This window comes from Sinohyriopsis cumingii, chromosome 1 (assembly GCF_028554795.1).
Source record: "Sinohyriopsis cumingii isolate HCF-2022 chromosome 1, ASM2855479v2, whole genome shotgun sequence".
Taxonomy (NCBI): Eukaryota; Metazoa; Mollusca; class Bivalvia; order Unionida; family Unionidae; genus Sinohyriopsis; species Sinohyriopsis cumingii.
The window spans coordinates 23,374,174-23,397,986 of NC_142961.1; the positions used below are offsets into that span (position 1 = coordinate 23,374,174).

Consider the following 23,813-nt stretch of genomic DNA (forward strand, 5'->3'; position numbering starts at 1 on the left):
AGTCATTGTTTTACTGATGGAATTTCAGTCCTTTAACAGTCTTGAGTTCGGAACACTCATTACTAAATTTAGCACCTGACTCTTTGGTGTGGAATTGAAAGCACATATTTCAAACATATACAGGTCCAGAAAATGCCACGGCTCATATCCTTTCCTCAACACATAAGCTGACATCCAGGTTCCATCTATACTGATAAATATAGGTTTCACTGATCATGAGCACTCAAATATTTTCAGTTATTGAATATTTAATATCATGGTGTTTGTATAGGTTTACTTTGGAAACTGAATTAGTACTGTGACTCCTATAACGAATTACATGATATATGCAGCATCCCATCATCATAACACTGTCCATAGAGTTTACTGCCTTACTGTCACAGGATGAAGCCGGGTTGGGACTGGATTAGGGAAGACACCAAAAGCAACTGCGTTTGCAAGATGTTTATTCATAAATGCAATTTAAATATTAACAAATTTGACACCATTATAAACAAAAAGATAAGGAAACTCATAAAGTTCCTAACATGGAACTAACAACAACAACTCAACGAGAAAAAACTCAAACATGAATTGAACAAATGGAATTTCAAAACAAATGTGAATTCCTATCACCGATCAAAATAAAAGTGATCTACACCCCAATATAAAGAAAGTCTTGAATGTATCGTTCATAAAACGATATTGAAAAGCAGTACAAATTATGAACCAATCAATCGTTCAAATAACGATATAGCAATGAGAATGAATGAAATTACGAACCTATCGATCGTTCACATAACAATAGGAATGAATTTAATTATGAACCTGTTGATCGTTCATATAACGATAGGAATGAATGAAATTACGAACCTATCGATCGTTCACATAACGATATAGCAATAGGAATGAATGAAATTATGAACCTATCAATCATTCACATAACGATATAGCAATAGGAATGAATGAAATTATGAACCTATCGATAGTAAACCAATATTGAAAAAAGAATGACTGAAATTATGAACCTATCGATCGTTCATATAACGACAGGAACGAATGAAATTATGAACCTATCGATCGTTCACATAATGATATAGCAATAGGAGTTAATGAAATTATGAACCTATCGATTGTTCACATAACGATATAGCAATAGGAATAAATGAAATTATGAAATGTTATAGTGGAAATAACATGGAACACTATATACAACTATCGTAGCGCCCATTTGATGGCCAAGATGTAACTCCAGTTCAATGCACTCTAGTCAATGGCCAGAGAAGCACCCACGCATGGTCCGCTCCTCTCAGTCTGTTGAAGGATCCCTTGAGAGCCCTTACATCACAAACCCGATGGTTGCGAAGCCCTGGTCCCTCGCATTGAGAAAACCAGTCTACTGTTCCGATCCAACGTCACCATAACACAGCGTATACGTCATACGAAACCCCACAGAGTTCTGTGACTCCACATCCAACGATGTATAAGGCATGGCAGGCATGTATAAAGCAGCTCTACAGCTGGTGACTCCACATCAAACCATATACAAGGCATTGATATATGTTGCGCATGGCATAAGGAAGCTAAAATTATAACAACTAAACCATGTAGTACATATGACACGGTTAAGTACTTCTGCATTGATATATGTTGCGCATGCACGCACATGAATTCATTACCCATTATATTAATCGTTCAATGCATGCAGCGTATAATTAAACATCAATTTGTCTGTTCAGTTACAACAAATGGCTAACTCAAACCAGACTAAAGTATTTCTAATATGGCATTGTATAACCAAGGTATTGACTCTCTGTAGAATTTAGAATAAATATATGTTTCCTGCTCGTTAGCTACTGCATTCAATGAATATGTTTGCAGATATAAGTCTTTTTTAAACATTAATTAAGGTTCTAAAACATCTAAAGGATGAAAACAATTCAGTCATATAAACGAATAGTAATAAAGAAAATTTCATTACTGCTACGGCTGGAGATTTGCTTCCGTAAAGGGGTAAGCTTCCTGACAAGACTTGGCTTAATGTAATTTAGTTATAGAGAATTTGCTCTATTTGTACACTAGCTGTGACAGATATGCGCAGCCAGGTACTTAGGTTTCATGCTGCAGGCAATTTCCACATACAGGGGTCTGAGTTTTGCACAGGATTTCGAAATAACTAGAGCCGAAAAAATATACCACCCTCGGGTGACGCTGTACATGGCAACGAAACCCCGAGTACATTTTGACAACATATACATATTGGTATAACTCATACACAATTCCGTGATAATACCTCCCCCCTTAAAAAAAGTGTAAACACTTTTAGAAAAACATGGAATTGTGTCAAAAATGTGAACTGAAACATTACTTACATTTAAAAAAGAAAAACTGCAAATCAGCTCTGCTTAAGTAATTGTCCCCTACGTTTTCCGACCCTCTGATTGCTTCGATCTGGAAATGATATGGCTGCAGATTCAATGCCCAATGCATCAATCTTGCGTCGGCAACTTTTGCCTAGTTCAAATATATGATAGGCTGATGGTCCATTTCAAGGACAAATTCCCTTCCGAAAAGGTACGTGTTGAATTTCCCTATACCCCACACCAGTGCCAAACTCCTTTTCAATCATGGAGTAATTTTGCTCCCTAGGCACAATTTCCTACTAGCATAAGCTATGGGTAATGTTACCCCCTCTTGCTCTGTAGTAAAATTGCTCCTAATCCCGTGTCGGAAGCATCAGTTCTCAATATGAACTATTTATTTAATTCTGGCAACTTTAGGATCGGAGCACTGATCACTCTTCCCTTAAGAGCGTTAAAAGCTCTTTCCTGACATGAACCCCAAGAAACTTTATTGGGCTGCCCCTTCCTAGTTAAATCCATCAATGGACTAGCTATAGCGGCAAAATTTGGATTGAATTTCCTATAAAATCCTATCAACCCAAGAAACGATTGTATCTGTTTCTTGGTTTCTGGCCTAGGAGCGTCTTTCATGGCTTCAATTTAGCCAGGGTGTGGTTTTACTTGCCCTGACCCATTACTACATGGCCCAAGCATTCCAAGTAAGAATATGCTTTACTACACTTGGAGAGTCTCGCTGTGAGACTGTCTTATAATTAAGTACATGATGTATATGTTTTATTCCAACTTAATGATATGGGATCCAGGACCTTGCTCGTTTGAAATCAGGTAGCATGTTATAATGAATGGTGTTATAGTGAGGGAGTACTGTATATGAAACACAGAGTAATTTCTTGTACCATGATTATACATGGTTCAAACACAGATAAAAGGTAAAACTTAGTTTCAGTGTTATAAATATATTGTCATTAGAGTAAAAAGTACCATTTATACTGGGGTCCCGAGTGGCCAAGTGGTCTAAAACACTCTCTGTTGTGGATCACTGCCATCTCACCTCTGTCTGCGTGGGTTCAAGTTTCGGATTCAGCCAATGTGGGTATGTGAGAAAGCTTGCCAGTAGCTTCTCGTGGGTCAGTGGTTCTTTCCAGGGGTTTTCCCGGATTCTTCCTCCACCATTAATACTGGCTGCCATGTATAGCCTATTGTGTGCTGAAAAATGGCATTAAGCCATACAACAACAACAACCATTTATACTCACTTAAAAGATGAGTCAAACTGCAAAGAACAGACATCATGATATGTCACAGCATAATGAGCATGCAGATCAGGGTATATGTTGTTTGTTCTACTGATTAATAATAATAAACTATCCAGGCCCAGATCTGCTGACACATTATAAGACAGCAGATCTGGGTCTGTGCATTTTGCAGTTGGACTCGTCTTATAAGCAAGCATATCCAGACTGTAACTGTAGTTTTTATTCGTATCCATTTTTATATTTTTGTAATGTTCATGTGAACCTATCATTCTACTCTTTGGATAGTGATACTGTAAAGTCACCAAAACATGTAATGATATCTAATTTGTATGAATTTAACAAGGTAACTGAAAAATCATTTTACATTGAAGTACAGATTATAATTATTAAATTATTATTTTGTGAAAGTCATTTTACACTGAAGTACAGACTATAATTATTAAATTATTATTTTGTGAAAGTCATTTTACACTGAAGTACAGATTATAATTATTAAATTATTATTTTGTGAAAGTGATTTTACACTAAAGTACAGAGTATAATTATTCAATTATTATTTTGTGAAAGTAATTTTACACTGAAGTAAAGATTATAATTATTAAATTATTATTTTGTGAAAGTCATTTTACACTGAAGTACAGACTATAATTATTCAATTATTATTTTGTGAAAGTAGCATGTCCTTGCACAGCAACATTTACTAAACTGTTGATAATAGAATGATGCTGAAATATTGATTTACAGTATTGTTATGAATCAGAGGTTTGTTAGCCATCCTGTTTTCATAACTGTTCTGCCTGGTACAATCCCTGTATAATTGCTTGCCATTCAGTTTTCATAACTGCTCTGCCTTGTACAATCCCTGTATAATTGCTTGCCATCCAGTTTTCATAACTGTTCTGCCTTGTACAATCCCTGTATACTTGCTTGCCATCCTGTTTTCATAATACCTTACAGTCCCTGTATATTTAACTCAGTATAAATTCATTACTGTCTTTTGGTGGTAAGTATCTCCATACAAATAGCCAGTCACATAAAGTTAAGTTATTTGGGTTTACTAATCTTTATTTATCTGTCTGTCTCTCTCTCTCTTAGTTTAACATTCCATTATGAATAAAGTTACTGTTTCCACGTTCCTCTATTTCTTTTTTTCCAGATGCACAGCTGCATGACAAAGCAAAGGAAACTGAATGATTTCCTCTTAACTGTAGCAAAGTAAGACATTTTTTTAAACTAAATGATTTCCTCTTAAATACTGTTTGTTCTACTGATTACTCCTAGGAACTGTATTAATCCAGGTCTGCTGGCGCTTTATGTGACGACAGATCTGGGTCTGTGCAGTTTGCAGTTGGATTATTTTATAAGCCAGTATATACCATAAACAATTTGTGCACAAGCCAATAAATAGAAAGCTTGCCTATGAGACTGTAATGTCCGAACAAATTATAATTGTTTAGACCACGCTGTTGGTCTCCATAAATTTGTTGATTTAGAATAGACCAAGTTGTTAGATTTTTCCCTAAAAATTTGATTGTTCATTTCTTTGTTTTCATTTGTTTAAAATTTTTCAATTAAAATGTATTATTCAGTGGTATGCAATTCATAGATTGTTAAGTGTTGGTCTTCTAATAATATGATTAGTATGTTGGTATATTGATGAGATGACATTCAACTGTAGTGTATGGTAATCACTACCGTATACACCCCTTAGCATTTATACTGTAATAAAGTTCGTGTATGCACGTTTTAAGGAATTCTTAGATTTGTGTGATTATTGGAATTTGGCACAATGGAAATATCCTTAGTCCGAAATAATTAGTCAATTACTAGGAGAAAACGTCATGGAGTGAAGTGTTAGTGAGTTTCCATGATGCCATGGTTCACTAATAGTGAATTCAGCCAAAACCGAATGAATGTCCCTGAGTAAGATAGTCCATATTAAAATCTAGTGGTGTACATTGGTGGTGTGACTTCAGTGGCAGTATTTACGGTAGGAAACCAGTAAATTACACAAAGGAATAAATAAAAAGAGACTCTGCAGATACCATTTATGTTGCCATGGGCGCAAATGTGGTGCAGTTAAATTGGAAAAATGTGCCTGGAAAGCATACATTGACTGGCCTAAGGTGGTGGAATTCAAATAGTTCCCAGTGTTAGGGGATACTCGTATAGTTTCTACGGCTTGAATGGCTGGCGGTATGAAAACCTGATGAAGAGAAACCATGCAGATGTGCGGTTGATAGATATTTGGCAGGTTGTTTTATGCATGGTCTTGCCTTGATTAGAGTTGAAGAAAAGTTTAGAATGGACATGTCAGGCTTTCTAATTTTAATTTACAACTGAAGTTGTATGGAAGTCTTTGGAAATTTGGGGTAAACTTATTACTTCTAGTGAGAACCGCACCAGGGTTTTGACACTCTCAGTCAAGTAACGACCCCTGGCTTGTAACACTACTTTCAAAACGTTTGCTTATTTACTTGTAGTTGCAAGTTGATATGTGTAAATTTTATACTTAATGTCTTTAATGTTTTCTTTACTCCTTCTTTCTGTAGCCATTAAATGTTTGTGAATATTTCTAGTTTCTCTTTAGCCACATCTGTAAATTAAAAAGATCATTGAAGTCAAGTTTATTGTTCCCAAGTAGACACCTTGATATTCTACATGTACTCACTGCAAGCAACATAGACTCTGTCATTGCAAAATTTGCTGGTAGATCAGAGTCTGTGTTTGTTCTATTGATTAATCCTAACAACTGCTTAGACCCTAGATCTGCATGCATATTATGTGATGGCTTATCTGGGTCTATGCATTTTTATATGGTAAACAGTTTTGCATATTGCTCAATCCCTCAAATATTGATTTCTCTAGAATATATTGATGTGTTACCATTTATGCTCATTTATAAGTCAACTACAAACAAAAGATCCTGATCTGTCATAGCATAATGTGCCTGCTGATCAGGGTCTGTCTTGTTTGTCCTAACAAACTACACAGACCCAGATTTGGTGTGACAGGTCTGTGCAGCTTGCAGTTGGACTCGTCTTATTAGTGAGTATATATGGTATATGATGATACGATAACCAGTATGTACTGGTCCACTACTATGGGACCTTGGGTGCCTGACTGGTCTAAGGTGCTCATATTTACAGATCACTGACATTTCACCTTTGTATGGGTTCAAGTCTCAGGCTCAGCCAATGTAGGTATTTGACAGAACTTCTCTGTAGCATTTCATGGGTTTGTGGTTCCTCCATTTTCTCACCTCTGTATGGGTTCGAGTCTCAGGCTCAGCCAATGTAGGTATTTGACAGAACTTACCTGTAGTGTTCCATGGGTTTGTGGTTCCTCCTATTTTTTTCACTTCTGTAAGTCTCAGGCTGAGCCAGTGTAGGTATTTGACAGAACTTGCCTGTAGTGTTCCATGGGTTTGTGGTTCCTCCCATTTTTGTTACCTCTGCATGGGTTCGAGTTTCTAGGCTTGGCTAATGTGGGTATTTGACATATCTTGCCAGTAATGTCCCATGGGTTTGTGGTTTATCCTTGTGGGGGTGGTTTGGTTTCCCATTATCTTCCTCCACCATATACTGACTGCCGTGTATAGCGTATCATGTGCAGAAAAATGGCCTTAAACCAATAACAAAAACCAGTCCTCCACTATACCTGGTTTTTGTCTGATGGATAAGAAATAGAAGAGCCTGCAATCATAAATATAACACAAATCCAAATGCTGTAGATTAAGAGACTCTATCATATGTAATGAAGGATTAGGTATTCCACCTCTCCTCCCCAAGGCTGATGGTCATAATTCATGAACAGAAATAATATTTGTCCTTGTTCTTGCCCACAAATTATAATCCCAACTGTAGGATTTCCAGTTACACAGCAATATGCATTGTTGATTATTTCTCTCACATTCCTTGATAATAAAAGGTATTTAGAAAAATAACATGTCACTCAATTGATTCAGTTATAACACCAAAATGACAAAGGATCCATTTAAAACTTTTTAGATGAAATTTTTCTGAAATTTATGGGATGGAAAAGTAGCGGATGGTGTGACCTTATGTGTGTGATGGCCTTGTTTTAAAAACAACTCTGGGTAGCAGTGTGTTGATTGAAATGATGTTGTGATGGTATGGGAGATAACAACTGAGTCTGGCTGGATAAGGAATTTTTATTTCCATCTGGAAAGTCTCTATCAGTACTGATGAAGGATGTGAGTTATTTGTTTCCAGTGGAAATAAGTTGAAGGTCAGTTTAATCTCTTATTCATCAGCTTATTGAAATCTCTTCTTTAAGACAATTTGGTTAGATTATTACTAGTTGAGAACACAAGATATTTTTACCAATTCGATTTGCTTGTTTTTTTTTTTTTCAGCTTGCTTTTGCAATTAACTTCTATGTATTGGAGAACGTCATCACATCAAGTTTCTATGGAAACAATTACATCAGTAGGAAATGATCAAACTGTTGAGGTTGAAACTATTGTTTTTTAACTGGTCATCAAATTATTTTTTAAGTGCTATCTTCAGTGCCTACGCAGTAAAACGCAGATAAATATCTTAAAGGTGAATCCACAGGGAAAGTACAATGCCCTACCATATGCCAGTAACCTAATAGATTCTTTGACCAAAAACTAATCTCTTTTTCATGACACTAAATTGCCAAGCATCATCATCTGTAATCCATTACTGTTGTTTTTGTTGTAGACATCATAAACTAATTTTATTCAGAATCTCTGTGTTTCTTATGCAACAAATCCTCTAATTGAAAATACAAATTTTTTGTTGGAATTTTGAAATTATGACACATACAACTCACTGAATTCTCTTTGTAGTCATCTTGCATATCTAAGTTTGGTACTGTATATCTTCACTTTTAAGTCAAATCAAACTACAAACAACAAAGATCCTAATCTGCTATGGCATAATGTGCCTGCATTTCAGGGTCTACGTTGTTTGTTCTACTGATGATTGCTAACAAACTGTCCAGACCCAGGTCTGCTGTTGCATTATGCAACAGCAGATCTTGATCTGTGCAGTTTGTAGTTGGACTCATGTTATAAGCGAGTACATACGGTAAATATTATTTGAGGAAGTGAAACTATATCCCATTTTCAGCTCCTCAATACCAGGCAGAGGAGAGTTTGTCATACTGTCCCCAGCATCTATATCAACATCAGTGTCCGAACATGTCTTACAGCATCTCCATTATTCTATCTTCCTTGGCTTCTAGCAGTTGTGTGGAGTGGGATTCATAGCAACTACCACTTTGGGAGTTGGCTAACTTTGCACATACATGTACTGCTAACTTTGTACATATGTGTACATTTGCTGTACATTCTTCTACATTAGCTGTACATTCTTGTATATTAGCTGTACATTCTTGTACATTAGCTGTACATTCATGCCCAAGTTTTTGCATTTAGATCTTGTATTATGCGCTCTGTATACATACTGTTATATGTAGATTAATGAAACTTAGTCGGCTTGGGGATGCTTTGTTTTGTTCTGTGTTCCATGCTTCACAGACTCTGGGTAATGTTTGTGTTTTGAGCTTATTTCTTAAGCACAGTTCATGGTAGAGTCATTAAACTAGATAAGCACATGCATCTGTTAGTATCACACCATACAAGAAAAGAAGTTAATGTGACCTATATTTGACCTTTACTGGCTTAGATTAAGTTTTTGCATTCAGCTCATGGCCACATTGGATTTTTGCCCCCTGAATAACTACTGTTGTATCTGGAATTATTAAACTTGGTAGCAGGATGCATCTTGATGAGTACCACACCTTCAATATAAAAGTAGGTTAGTGAGGTCCATACTTAATGCTTCACTGGCTTTGGTTAAATTTTATATTTTAAATTTATTTCACAAGCACAGTTCATGCAAGATGATCACATACAACTCTGTTAGTTCCAACAAATACAAGAAAAGAAGGGCGCTGTGACAACATTTACTGGCTTAGATTAAATTTTTGCATTTGGCTCATGATTACTTTGGATTTTTGTTCCCTGCAGAAGAGTGGCAATACTACACCATTATTGTAGATTGAAGTGTATGTGACCTACACTTCATGCTTCAGTGACTGTTAAAATATGTTTACAGTTCATATATCAGGTGCTGTTTATGTTTGAGTCAAGAAAACTTATAACTGGATGCATCTAGTACTCTTAGAACCAAAGAAGGTAACTGTGGCCTCCAGTTTATGCTTTACAAATCTTTTTGTTTAGCTCATATATATATATATCATGTTCTGAACAAAACTCCATTTCTGACCAGCATAGTTAGAAGTAGGAATGAATACATATATTCATTTAGAAACTTTTCATATTAATGATTGTGCATTGTGATAGGTTACAGGTTAACACATTAACCCCTGGAAGTTTTTGTCATTTTCATCTGAAATTCGAGTAGGAAACACATTTTGAAAGGTATTTCTGAATTAATCCTAAATCACCACCTTCCAGGTGATCTTCCAATAACATACTGCTTAGTTGTGTTAAAAACATCATTTTTCGTTGGCTATTTGGCTTGCGCATGAGGAGAAGGGTAAAAGTTGGAATTCTTTTTTATTTTTTTTTTTTGCTTAACGGACCCATTATTTTTGTATCAAGACCACTCTTTATTTCAAGGTTTATTTCTCTGTTTGCAGTTCAGTTCATACCGGTCTGCCTTAGATCTGAGACCAAAATGTCTAAAATACAGACACAAAATCGGATTCCGACCATGGGCAGATTTTGGGTTAAAAAAAAAAAACAGGTCCAAAAATTGAGGTTTTTCCCTCTGTATTTTATTGTTGTTGTTGTTGTTATTGTAGGGTTTAACACCATTTTTCAGCACATGATAGGCTATACATGGCAGCCAGTATTAATGGTGGAGGAAGAACCCGGAAAATCCCCGGAAAGAACCACCGACCCTCGAGAAGCTACTGGCAAGCTTTCTCACATACCCACATTGGCCGAATCCGAGACTCGAACCCACGCAGACAGAGGTGAGATGGCAGTGATCCGTGACGGAGAGCGCTTTAGACCACTCGGCTCTGTATTTTGTAGTGCAACTAGAAATTCCAGATTTTTTAGTATCATTGTAGACCTACATTTGTCTACCTTTCTTTAATACCACCCACTTTAGTGTATCATACATGACCTTGATGCTACAGAGCTCGGCAGTAGGCTACTACCTCATGCCTTTTAAACTCGTCACCAGGGGTTAATGTGTTAAATGTGTATTAATTGTAAATGTGGATGAGTTGGAATTAAATAACTCAGCTGCATTCATTTTAAAGCTGTAAAGCTGCAACAGTAGTGGCTAATCAAGGTAATCACTGATGCATGAACTATGCATTAATTAGTAGTCATTCTGCCTGTCACTCCGATGCTAGTAAAATTCTGATTTCTGAAACAGACCTTAAAAACATTGATTGGGGGGGGGGGACAAATTATCTGATTTCTAACAGCTCATTATTGTACGTTTACTTTAATATTGCAGAAAACAATGTTCTTTTTTATCGTTTTATGGCATTTATAAATAGAGTGGCAAACATTTCATTGTCAGGATCACTTTAGTCTCTATTTATTTTTTGCCTTGATCATGTTTACAGTGCCTTTGGAGACTAATCAATGCTAGCTATGTGATTTTTTGTTACATCCCAGTTTGGTTTGTTCAGCTAGTGTAGAATAAATTGTGAATAAATATGTGATTATGAGATTTAACTAATTTATTGTAGTTAATGTAAATTTTATGTTTCTTCTTAGGTCAATCTTTCAAGACATTGTCAGTATGGACACTGTCATTATGAAGATAATGGTAAGACATTTCCTTATCTGTCTGTTATAGAGCAGTTACTAAGTAACTTAAGCTGGGTACATAAGATAAAATCAGGATATATAGAAGTATCCAGTACTCCCTCATTACGATGCTTTCCATTGGAGCCATAGTGTACACTGTCTTATAGTGAAACCACCTTATAATGAGGTACACTATACATATAATTGTGCTACGTGATAAAAAGGGATTCATGACCATACATGCCTTATTAAAGGAATAGTGTTATAATGAAGGGATCTATAGTGAGGGAGTGCTGCATATTTTGACTTTTCTATCAATTTTTGTTTGTTTTGAGTTAACTTTTTAAAAAAAGACATTTTTGTGATTTCATTATTGGTACAAAAATTGAATTTCAAGACCCAAATATTGATCCTTTAGTTAAAATGATAAAGCTCCTTCCCCAGTCCATGAAAAAAAATTTGAGTATCAACAAAGATGTACCCTCATATTTTGCAAAACCACAAATCATGATATCCATGAAAATTATTGGTCATTGTAGATTTCAAAGAATTTTACAAGTTTCTTTCATTTTTGCATAAGTACCATGAACTTTACATACTTTGATAGAATTATTAGTACATTTATATCCTGGACTCCAAAGGCAGCATAGAAAATAATTGTTACCTGATGAGATACACTTCTTGTACATGCTTAAGGTGTGCATCTTGTGTCAGATTTGATGTCATGCGCTGTGTTTTAAATCTATATTTCACCTTAATTTATGCATTTTTCATGTTTTTAACAAACAAAATTCATGTCATTAACGCTTCATTATAAACAATATAGGTTACTCTGTACAAAAAAGGTTGCCAAGTGAGTCATATTTTACAATGAGTCAAGTGAGTCATATTTTACAATGAGTCAAGTGAGTTATATTTTACAATGAGTCAAGTGAGTTATATTTTACAAACTTATTTTGCATCACTTTAGAATCATTTGAATACAAAATGCTCATAAAACGTAATTGCTAAAATATTTTATGTCCAAATTTTTTAAGTTTTAAAAATAATTTTTCAAATAATGAAAAGAAAAGACTGGAACATCTTTAGTTTCCAGTTACATGCCATTAGAGGGTATTGGTACCTGCTTGTAATCAAAGACTGAAACATGATATCAATGTCTGACAGTTATGTTCATGACTTTGATCCCTTTTAATATATCATATTACCCCAAACCCTCCAAGCCATCAGCATTCCTAATTCTTTGATTTGGACACAGAGTAAGCAAAATATTTTAGTGTTTATGGCAGTGTAGATTGAGACAGAAGGAACTAGCTGATTGGTTTACAGTTTTATTCTGTGATGCACTATTTCTTGAATATTTGTATTTATACTGAGTTCTTTGAGTTTTGTCATTTACATTTACCGCAGTCCATACAGATCTGGAGCAGTGACATACAAAAAAACATGGCTGGACTATACAAATTTTATTCAGATTGCCATATAGAATTTATCATGCTTCTCTTACATTTACTATTTGAACTCATTCTTTGAACAAAAAACATTGAAAAGTTTTTGGCCTATACATCAGTTATCAAAGATGTGTATGAATAGTGAATCTTTATATTTTATTTGCAAAGCTCTTTAGTGGAAAGACTTTCTTTAGCATCCCTCCCTCCCTCCTTTTACATTTTTCATAATGATAATAATCCTTAATTTTAATTTTCAAAGCTACCCCCTCAACCCCAGCCCCCCCCCCATTTACAGATAAATCTTTGGAAAGATTTAAATGCTTTTGAAAGATTTTCTTTACCCAACCCCGAACCCCCGCCTTATACATTTTTAATAAGAGTTTTCACATTTTAACAAAAATGTTCTCAAACTACACTGTATTAATGTAAACAAGATGCATTGATTTAAAGACTTGGTTGTGGGTGAAAAAGAAAATGTTACAAAGGTTTCGTTGTGAATGGTGAATCTTTCCAAGATTTGTCCATCTTTGATATTAAAACCTCTGATATATGAAATAGCAAACAAACTGAAATGTGTTTATCTCTGACTGATAGGTGATTATGTATACTTTCCAGTTGTTTGATAACCTTTTAAGAAGTTTTGAAGTCCCACTCAGATGTGATATCTTTGAAAAAATTTTGTTTTCAGATTTTAAACTTGAGATGATTAAATGTCTTTACTTTCGTTCACAAAGTGCAGCGGAGTTGGTCGATCCTATATTTCATCACACTAATTTTTATTTTTAAAAAAATTAATTTTCTAACATAATTATCCCCCTGACTGAAGGTGTATATGAGGGGTACAGTGATAATGATGTCTGTCAATCCATGGTATCTCAGTTGGTGAAGCATCAGATTTGTAAACTAAGGGTCCAATATTTAATACAGTACAGGTCAGTCACAATTTTCTGTATCATTGGCACTTAGCTCCCACTTGCTGTGTGTGTTACAGTGAATAATGTTTTAAAAGTGCTTTTTAAACCCAAAAACAAATTATCCATGGATGAATGCCGAAGTCTATTGATTTTGGGACTGCTAGGTCCAAAGTCAAGGTCACTAGAGCTTAAAATATTTTCTTTTCTGCACATGTCCAGTTTCCATGGCCTAATTTTCATCAAACTAAACTGCCAGACTTGACTTGAACATGACAACATTCTGTTGATTTGTATGTAAATTAGTGAAAGGTCAAGGTCACTATGGTCAATGTAATCTTTTTTCTTGCATGATAAGAAAAGTTTCCTGTATCAAATTTTCAGCAAATTTTATAAGTAATCTACACATTTTTGCAGTGGCACTTCCCTTTTTATTACTGGCACCTCCCTCTTAATTAAATCTCCTGAGGTCAAAGGTAAGGTCTCTGGAACTAAAATTGTAATTCTGGTTTTGACATGCTGAATCAACTTTACTCAAGTTTTCCACAGCCAATTTGACCAACTTTGAAATTACATTGCACTTGAGAAAGGCCAGCTCCATACTGAGTCTGTTATTGATAGTTGAAAGATCAAGGTCACTGGCATACTTGTATTCTGCATAATAACTCAGCTTGCATTGGCCAAAATTTCATTCAACTTCATCTTTGTGCTACACTTGCACTGTATCAGCTTAAACTTGGACAATTGCATTTCATAATCAGTTCTGGATTCAATAGGTTGAAGGTCAAGGTTGTTGGTTTTGTATTGCCGATTTTGTTACACACACACACACACACATTCCTCCAGCTGAATAGCATAGAGAGCTTTTCATTATATGGAGAGTGAAAAATTTAAACCACAGGATGATTCTAGTCAAGATTTTGACTTGCTTGATGCAAAATAATATTGAGTCAGATAATTACAGTTTACGGTCATTTGATATAAAATTATGCTAATCTTATATTTGTAATAACTGTAATTGGTTGGGAAGATAATTCATTCTTCTGATGGCTATTTTTAAAAAAATAGATAATAATAGTTATTGCTTGCAGCTTTCGCCCTCTTGATTTCATTGCAAACCAAATGTTCCACAATCAAATTTATAATGCTTCAATGCAGAATTTTGCTCAAACGTTGGTGAATGCAGACCGTGCCTCACTTTTCCTTGTGGATAGTGCCTCCAAAGAACTTTATGCCAGAATATTTGATCTGGGTAAACAGAAGAAGGATGGAAATTATGAAAAAGTATCATGTGAGAGACAGGAAATCAGGTCAGGGTTTTGGGTAGTGCTGCATTCCCTGCCAAACTGAATGACACCCTCTTCCCGCTTTTGTTATTCATGAGTTGCCTCCCTTATGGTAACAAACAAGGTCCTGTTATAAGAGTGTAGATATATAGTGACTAGTGCATTAGATTTAGACAGAATATGCCTGCTATAGTTGCTTAAGACATCAATATCCAGTGTTTTGGTTGTCAAGATAAGGACATCAGAATGTTTCAGAATAAATTGATGCTTTAGATTATTTTTTTTCATATCTCAAAGGTATATGAAATATTTACACTACTTTTGAGGAGATATTTTGGGGGTTTTAGTTTAACTAAGTGCAAAAAAATAGAAGTTTTGGCTACATCTGGAAGTCCTTTTTTGGATGCAGGAGTTGAGGAATTCCTCATATGTTAGGTAATCTTAATATTTTCCTTGCAGATAAAAGAAGAATTATTTCCAGAGAATTCAAGATACTATAATTTTTTTTATTCATTATGTCTGATGAATATTCATCAATCAGGCTATTTATAAAGACATTTAAAAATATCAGTTTGTGGGGAAAATGTGACAACATAAATGAAACTGAGACCAGATCTGCTATTTCACCATTGTTTCAGCAGATCAGAGTGTGCTGTATAGTTCACTCTATCAATATTAATATCCAGTGAACAGCATTGACCCTGATCTTCAGGCCTTTATATGCCAGCAGAACCTGATCTTCAGGTCTATATATAATAGCATTGACCCTAATCTACTAGCCTTTATATGTCAGCAATGACCCTGATGTGCTGGCCTTTATATGATAGCATGGACCGTACTCTTCAGGCCTTTATTTGACATGACTGATCCTGATGTGCTGGCCTTATTTGACAGCATTAACCTTGCTCTTCAGGCCTTTATATGCCAGCAGATCCTGATGTGCTGGCCTTTATATGACAGCACTGACCTGTTCTTCAGGCCTTTATATGCCAGCTCTTCACGGCCTTTATATGCTAGCAGATCCTGATGTGCTGGCCTTTATATGACAGCATTGACCTGCTCTTCAGGCCTTTATATGCCAGCAGACACTGATGTGCTGGCCTTTATATGACAGCATTAACCTTGCTCTTCAGGCCTTTATATGCCAGCAGACCCTGATGTGCTGGCCTTTATATGACAGCATTAACCTTGCTCTTCAGGCCTTTATATGCCAGCAGACCCTGATGTGCTGGCCTTTATATGACATCATTGACCTGATCTTCAGGCCTTTATATTACATCACATATCCTGACCTTCAGGCCTTTATATGATAGCTGATCTTGATCAGTACTGTTGCAATTGTATCATATTACATATAGATAGATACAGCAGTCTTGTATTGAACATTCTATTCCATTTGTCAGTCTTTCATTGTCAGTTTTAATGACTATATGACTTTAGCATTATATATTGAAATTAACTCTGCATTATATATCCAGAAATCAGACCAGGATCTAATGTTTAAATGGCGTAAGTTTACATCAGATTATTTAGATGAAGACATCTTAGTGCTAAACATTGACCTCTGTCTTTTTGTTTTTGAACTTTCAGCACTTGAAACAAAGGTCCTGGATGTTGCAAAACTGTATTGCTCAGATCTGGATTGCGATATGATACAGGCTTTAAAATAAGATGCACTATTCACAGCTATATTCTGTAACGGGATTTTTTATTTTATCTTTTTTGTTATGAAGACTTTTGACATTGTATGTAATTGTTGTTTAGCAACTAAATAAGCCAGCAAGTCAAGCTGTGCAGTAAGCTAACCAAACATTCTCACTAGATACTTTTGCAAGGGTAATAAACTCTGTCCAGCTTCCTCTTCAGCTTGTGAATCTGCATACAAATGATTTAAAAAAAAAACAGTTGAGGAGTTTCTTCCTTATGCATCTTATTCTAATAATTATGTTGGTATTAGAAACTTCAAGATTTAAGTGATCTGGAATCCTATAATTTATCTAAGGTCATGAACCTTAGTACCAATGTCATAAATACACAACACAAAGGTCAGTGGTCAATTTTTAGCTCTTAAGGGATCCTCAGCTATGAATTATTCAGACTAGATTGTGATATGAATTGATTAATAATAGGAAACTTTCTGATGTCTTTACTTATGTTTGATCCCTGCCTCCACCTCCCCCACCCACCCTGCCCACCCTGATTGTAGATTATTTAGACTGGCTTTATTCTAAATTATTTGGTACCATAAATGAACTCCGTTATTGAGAATTATCATGACCGTAAGTAGAAGTTCAAGTGGTAGATTGCTTTTTTTTAATTGGTGCTCTGTTACAACTTGTAGATTGGTTATTTTTAGCTGGTGCTCTGTTACAACTTCAAGACTTTCAATGTACTAGGTGTTGGGCAGTTTACAGTAGAAATCCATGTTTTACTTTTTTCCTTTCAAAATTACTGAAATATTCACACTGTGGTGCAGTGACCTAAATTTTCACTTGTAGAGCAATGACACAAATTTTTTAATATGTCGACTCTTGCTTTGAGCACAACTCCGACAGAAAACATTTCATCCTTGGCTTAATATTTTGCATGCTGAAATCTGGCCAAGTCATGGTTAATTTGTCTATTGGAATGCATTGTTTATATTGTTAGCTGGAAAAACAATAAATATGGGCACAAATCCATATGATTTTCATATTTTCCAACAGACTGATTATGTCATTTTTCTGAAATCTAATTTGGACAACAAATGACTAAAATTCAGAAATTTTTCCAAGATTACAATTAATAATGAAATACAAAATAGTTGCATTATTAAAACTTGACATTTGTAATTAAAGTGCCCCCCAAACAAGCAACATGATACAAATCAATTAGATTTGCAGGTGGCATTAATTTTCAACTTGCATTCATGTTTGTGTTCATGAATTTATGTTCAATTGAAAACATGCTGTTTCCGTACTTACTGATATGGTGCTTTTTTATATTTGGTTTACACATTAGTAATGAATATTAACTTTACTCTCTGGCAACTCAGAGCTTCCAAGATATGATAAATACCAGAGTGTTTCAATATAATATAATATAATATAATATAATATAATATAATATAATATAATATAATATAATATAATATAATATAATATAATATAATATAATATAATATAATATAATGTAATATCTACAATGCATTATATGATATAAACCCTTTAAGATTTTTATGTTTTTGCTGTTATCTTTAATTTTTATAATTTGAACAGAACCTTAAAAAAATCTTTTCCTTTTTTTAATCTGAGTACTTCTTATGTTTTTGGAAGGGTTTATCTTCTGAAAGGTATTGGAATTGTTTTTATTAACATTTTTAAAACTTAACTTTCAATAAGTAACATGTAGCCAGTTTTGTACTAACATACATTTAAATCCAAAAGCATGCATACATACATACATACATACATACATACATACATACATACATACATACATACATACATACATACATACATACATACAGACAGACAGACAGACAGACATGCATACTTACATACCCCAAACATTAATGATATTTATCTTTTATTTAATTTTAAGAATATTTTTAAGTAACTATTAATTATTAAAAACATGTAAAACTGAGAAGCTTGACCATTGAATGATTTGTTGCCCATTTACTAAGGTCAACAAACAGTTTGAAATTGTATGTGCTACCACTGATTAAAACTGTTTCAACAATGCACTAAATGGTTAAAAAACAAATTGATAAACCAAAAAATAATATAATATGAAAAGAAAAGAAAAATCAACCTTCCACTTGGGTTGAAATATAACAAAAGCAGAATTTTAATGGACCTTACTGTAACTAGAACAGGATCTATGGAATGTCCATGGCTTGCAAAATCACAGTGACTCAGCCAAATTAATATCATCCTATTTGGGAGCATCTTTTACAACAGTTTTTCATCATTTTGAACAAATCTTTTGACTTCTGTTTACACAAAATACAAGAACTTTGGATTTTATTCTGGAAAATATGAAAAGTATAGGAAATAGATTTAACCATGTCCTGCATATACTATAAGAAAGAGACATTTTCATTAGAATATCTTTTGCCTCTATTGGCTGAAGGGCAAGTATTGTCAAGGAATTAAATTTCTGGCTGAAGGGCAAGTCTTGTCTAGGAATTAAATTTCTGGCTGAAGGGCGAGTCTTGTCTAGGAATTAAATTTCTGGCTGAAGGGCAAGTCTTGTATAGGAATTACATTTCTGGCTGAAGGGTGAGTTTTGTTTAGGAATTACATTTCTAGCTGAAGGGTGAGTTTTATATAGGAATTACATTTCTGGCTAAAGGGCAAGTTTTGTATAGGAATTACATTTCTGGCTAAAGGGCGAATTTTGTATAGGAATTAAATTTCTGGCTGAAGGGCAAGTCTTGTCTTGGAATTAAATTTCTGGCTGAAGGGCAAGTTTTGTATAGGAATTAAATTTCTGGCTGAAGGGTGAGTTTTGTTTAGGAATTAAATTTCTGGCTGAAGGGCAAGTCTTGTCTAGGAATTAAATTTCTGGCTGAAGGGCGAGTTTTGTATAGGAATTACATTTATGGCTAATTTTTCCACTGAGGATTACAGTCTGTTTTCTTTCAGTTTTAGTCATTTGTCTGCTTTGCATGTGAGTTTGTTATAGAAAACAACCTGTCTAATATCGCTTCACATGTCAAGATCCTTTGGAGACTGACATATTGTTGAATCTTTGTACTGTATAATTATCAGTGCAAAATATGCATCCATCTCCACACAACACAGACCTAGATCACCCATTGCATGATGTCTCAGCACAATATTTTTCAGCTAATTACTTAATGCAAACAAGGTAGATTCAGATCTGCCAGCATATTATTATTATTTCATTTATTTTGATGGGTATAACTTTTTTCTGGCTATGCAAAAAATTGAGATTTTTGTTTGTACTTAAAGTTTTAGGTTTTGGAATTGGCCCTGTTGTTACTGCAGACTCATTATTCCTTGAGTTTGGCTAATAACAAACCACAAAATACATGAAAATTGGTACCCTCTTGAAAAAAATTGAATTTATAAGATATGGAAGGAGATCTGTAATTGGAGGGGATACCAAGTCCAATAGACATAGAGATGCATCAAAAGACTGGACCTTTTAGTCTAGAGGTATGTGCTCCTGACTGCCAAGCAGAGAAACCAGGTTCATTGCCCAGCAGAGATGGACTTTGCATCCATCCTTGTTGCACTACATTGTTAACATTTGGTTGCAAGTCATTCATGGAAAATTATGGTGTAATAATGTACATAGTAAAAACTCTCAGATTTCAGCCATTAATGTTAACAGTAGCATTTCCTATTTCTTTTTTGACAGAATTATGCAAAAAAGCTGGTGAATGCAGACCGTGCTTCCCTGTTCTTACTAGACTCAAAAACAAATGAACTGTATGCACGCATATTTGATACAGGGCCCTTTGATGAAAATATGCCCAGAAAAGAAATCAGGTTTGGTTTCCATGGTTACAGCCTGTTTACGCCTATCAATTTGAATACTTTACATTTTATTCTTTTTTATGCTAAGCTACTCCTTAGATTGCATTCATATGCCGCTAAATGATACCACTGCTTTTTATTGCAAGATGTTAACCTGCCTAATTTTTGCTTTACTATCTTGCAAATAAGTTTCATTATACATGTTATATTGTCTTTTTTATTATATAAACAATTTCAAATTGTAAACAAGAGTTTCTCACAAACAATAGATTGATTAAATTTGCATCATGTGACACAAAAAAACTATTAGTTATTAGTTCATAACACCAGGAAGCATCTGCTTATGTATTTGTGAACCCTATTATGTGCTTATGTGCTATGAAATTTTTTGTAGACAATTGCTAAAATATTGTTCTGTTATTAACTTATTGGCATTATTCATTATTTTTTTTATCACTATTTGTAATTATAAGAATTTAACTTCAGATTTTAAAGGATTACTGAAGGTATGAAACTCAAAAATTGATTACACACTATACATGAACAGTGTTTGTTTCATGATGGGCATATATTCACTACATAAGGAAGTTCGATTTTTGTGTTTCACTATTGCTAAATTTGTATGAAGTATTTCACTATTGCTAAATTTATATGATGCAATGATAATTAGCCCATAGACAACTAAGAATGATGCCATTTCTAGGCCAAAAAGCCCATACAGAATCATATTGTAATGAAAAGGGATCATGTTATAATTCACAATAATCATATAATGAAAAGGGATCATGTTATAATTCACAGTAATCATGTTATAATGAAAATGGTCATGTTATAATTCACAGTAATCATGTTATAATGAAAAGGGATCATATTATAATTCAAAATAATCATCTTATAATGAAAAGGAATCATGTTATAATGAAGGGCCATTATATATATATATATATATATATATATATATATATATATATATATATATATATATATATATATCATACTAAAGATAAGAATTTCATTACTGGAGAGTAATGCAGCTATAGTACTCCCTATATCTTCTACTTAATGTATCTTCCAACAATGCTGTAATATAATAGTGAATAAAAAGACAACAGACTGTTTTTTAATGATGTCATTATATTATTCTCAGTAACAAATAACTCACATTGAATTAAATCATAAATCAAGTAACAGTACTTATGCCCATATTATAAGAAGGGGCAATACCATACAAAGGGGATATATTGTGACAGGAAAATGTACTTTGGAAATTGATTGTATTGGAGTATTTCCTCACTATAGGGTACCTTAATATAAGACAGTCTGTTTTTTATGATCATGGGTCCCATTTCATTATTTGATTGTAATATTATGTATAAAATACTATTGGGTGATCATGCTTATAAGGCTGTCAACTTTTTAGGCTTAGGAGAACAGTGTTATAGTGAGGATTTCTTGTATATCAATCAGTGTTACAGTGAGGATCTCTTGTATATCAAACAGTGTTATAGTAAGGATTTATTGTATATCAAACAGTGTCATAGTGAGGTTTTATTGTATCACTAAGTGTTAATGTTGCATGCTTTCCTGACCTTTAGTCTGATTCTTAATGGAGTTAATTGGATTTGGCCATGTGATCTTAGCAAATTCAGATCTAAAAGATACTTTATTTATTTATGGAAGTATACAAATGAATTGTTTTTACATTTTATTTGAAACAAAAGCAAAATGTTGTAATCATTAATAGACTGACAAAAAATTAACATATAATTTAGATCTATTTTTGGGCACGATGGTCATGATCATCCAGCACATTTTAATTTTTATCAGATTGTTATGATGTTGAGCTGTTGTATTTATTATGTTTACATAGAGAATTTTCTATCACTATTTACCAAAATTGTAATTCAATAGACATGCTAATTTTCAGTAGACATACTACTTTTCAGTAGACATACTAAATTTCCAGTCTCCTTCATTTATAACTAATGATAAATATATTTCCATTGCATCTCTTGAAGAATAACCATCATCAATTTCTAATTAATCGTTATTATTATGACTGATTAATTAATAAAGCACATGCTTGGTGAATAGATATTATTGATCATGGAAATATAGATTCTATGGTTCATTTTGAAAAAGAATATAGTGTAATACATTACTACTTCATTATAAGGTTATATATGACAGCCATAGAGTATACCATCTTATAGTGAGACTACCTCATTATAAGACTATCCTAGAGAATCATAGAGTATACCACCTTTATAGTGGGACTACCTCATTATAAGGCTATGAATGACAGCCATAGAGTATACTGCCTTATAATGAAACTAACTCATTATAAAGCTATGAATGACAGCCACAGAGTATACTGCCTTATAGTGAGACTACCTCAGTATAAGACTATCCATGACAGCCATATAGTATACTACCTTATAGTGAGACTACCTCATTATAAGGCTATAAATGACAGCCAAAGAGTATATCATCTTATAGTGAGACTGCCTTATTATAAGGCTATGAATGACAGCCGTAGAGTATATTATCTTATATTGAGACTACCTCATTATAAGATCAACCTTGAGAACCATAGAGTATACCATCTTATAGAGAAATTACTTCATTATGTAAAATAAATTATGTTTTCTATTGCACTAGTTTTAAAATTGAGCTGTTCATTTTTTTTTAAATTATATATCTTTAATGTGATTTTTTGTGAATTGGTTTACCATAGGGGGAAAAGTGTTAGTGTCAGCAATGAGAGATAGTGACAGTCAGCCATCTGGAAACACTATTTGGGGGGGCCTTATAATACTGTCCAAGAGAACCATAGAATATACCACCTAATAGTGAGACTACCTCATTAAAAGACTATCCAAGGCAACCACAGAGTATACCATGTTTTAGTGTGACTGTCTTATAAGTGAAGTGTTATATATAAATGATTAAATTGGATCCATGACCAAACCTGACTTATAACATGGTGTTAAAATGAAGGGTTTTATACTGAGTGAGTCCTGTCTAAAGTTGTTCTGCTATCAGTAGTAGTGTTTTATTCCATAAAAATATCCTGTGCATGTCAAGTAATGGTATAGTGGATCTTGAGGTCTTGTGTAGACCACAGCATATATGGTTTTAAAATGTATCTTTATAGTTCATAAACTTATTTTCCACCAGCCATAAAATCACAAAACATCCATAAACACAATATATTTGGAAGAGAAAAACAAGCAAAAAAAATAAAAAATGTACTAATTTGGTGACCATTTACCTGATTCTGA

At 34.0% G+C, this 23,813-nt stretch overlaps 1 protein-coding gene across 7 annotated transcripts in view; it reads left to right on the forward strand.

Annotated features, from left to right (window-relative positions):
• LOC149806550 (putative 3',5'-cyclic phosphodiesterase pde-5) overlaps positions 1 to 23,813 on the forward strand; it is a 256,230-nt gene that overhangs the window by 129,391 nt on the left and 103,026 nt on the right. For 4 of the 7 annotated variants that reach the window (XM_089954339.1, XM_089954332.1, XM_089954348.1 and 1 more), the window contains 3 exons: positions 4,754 to 4,812; positions 11,357 to 11,408; positions 14,910 to 15,061. In XM_089954339.1, coding sequence (XP_089810465.1) covers positions 4,754 to 4,812; positions 11,357 to 11,408; positions 14,910 to 15,061 — 263 coding nt within the window. Of the gene's footprint in view, positions 1 to 4,753; positions 4,813 to 11,356; positions 11,409 to 14,909; positions 15,062 to 20,410; positions 20,542 to 23,813 lie in introns of all 7 variants that reach the window. The other 3 variants (XM_089954365.1, XM_089954346.1, XM_089954355.1) reach the window with 1 other exon arrangement.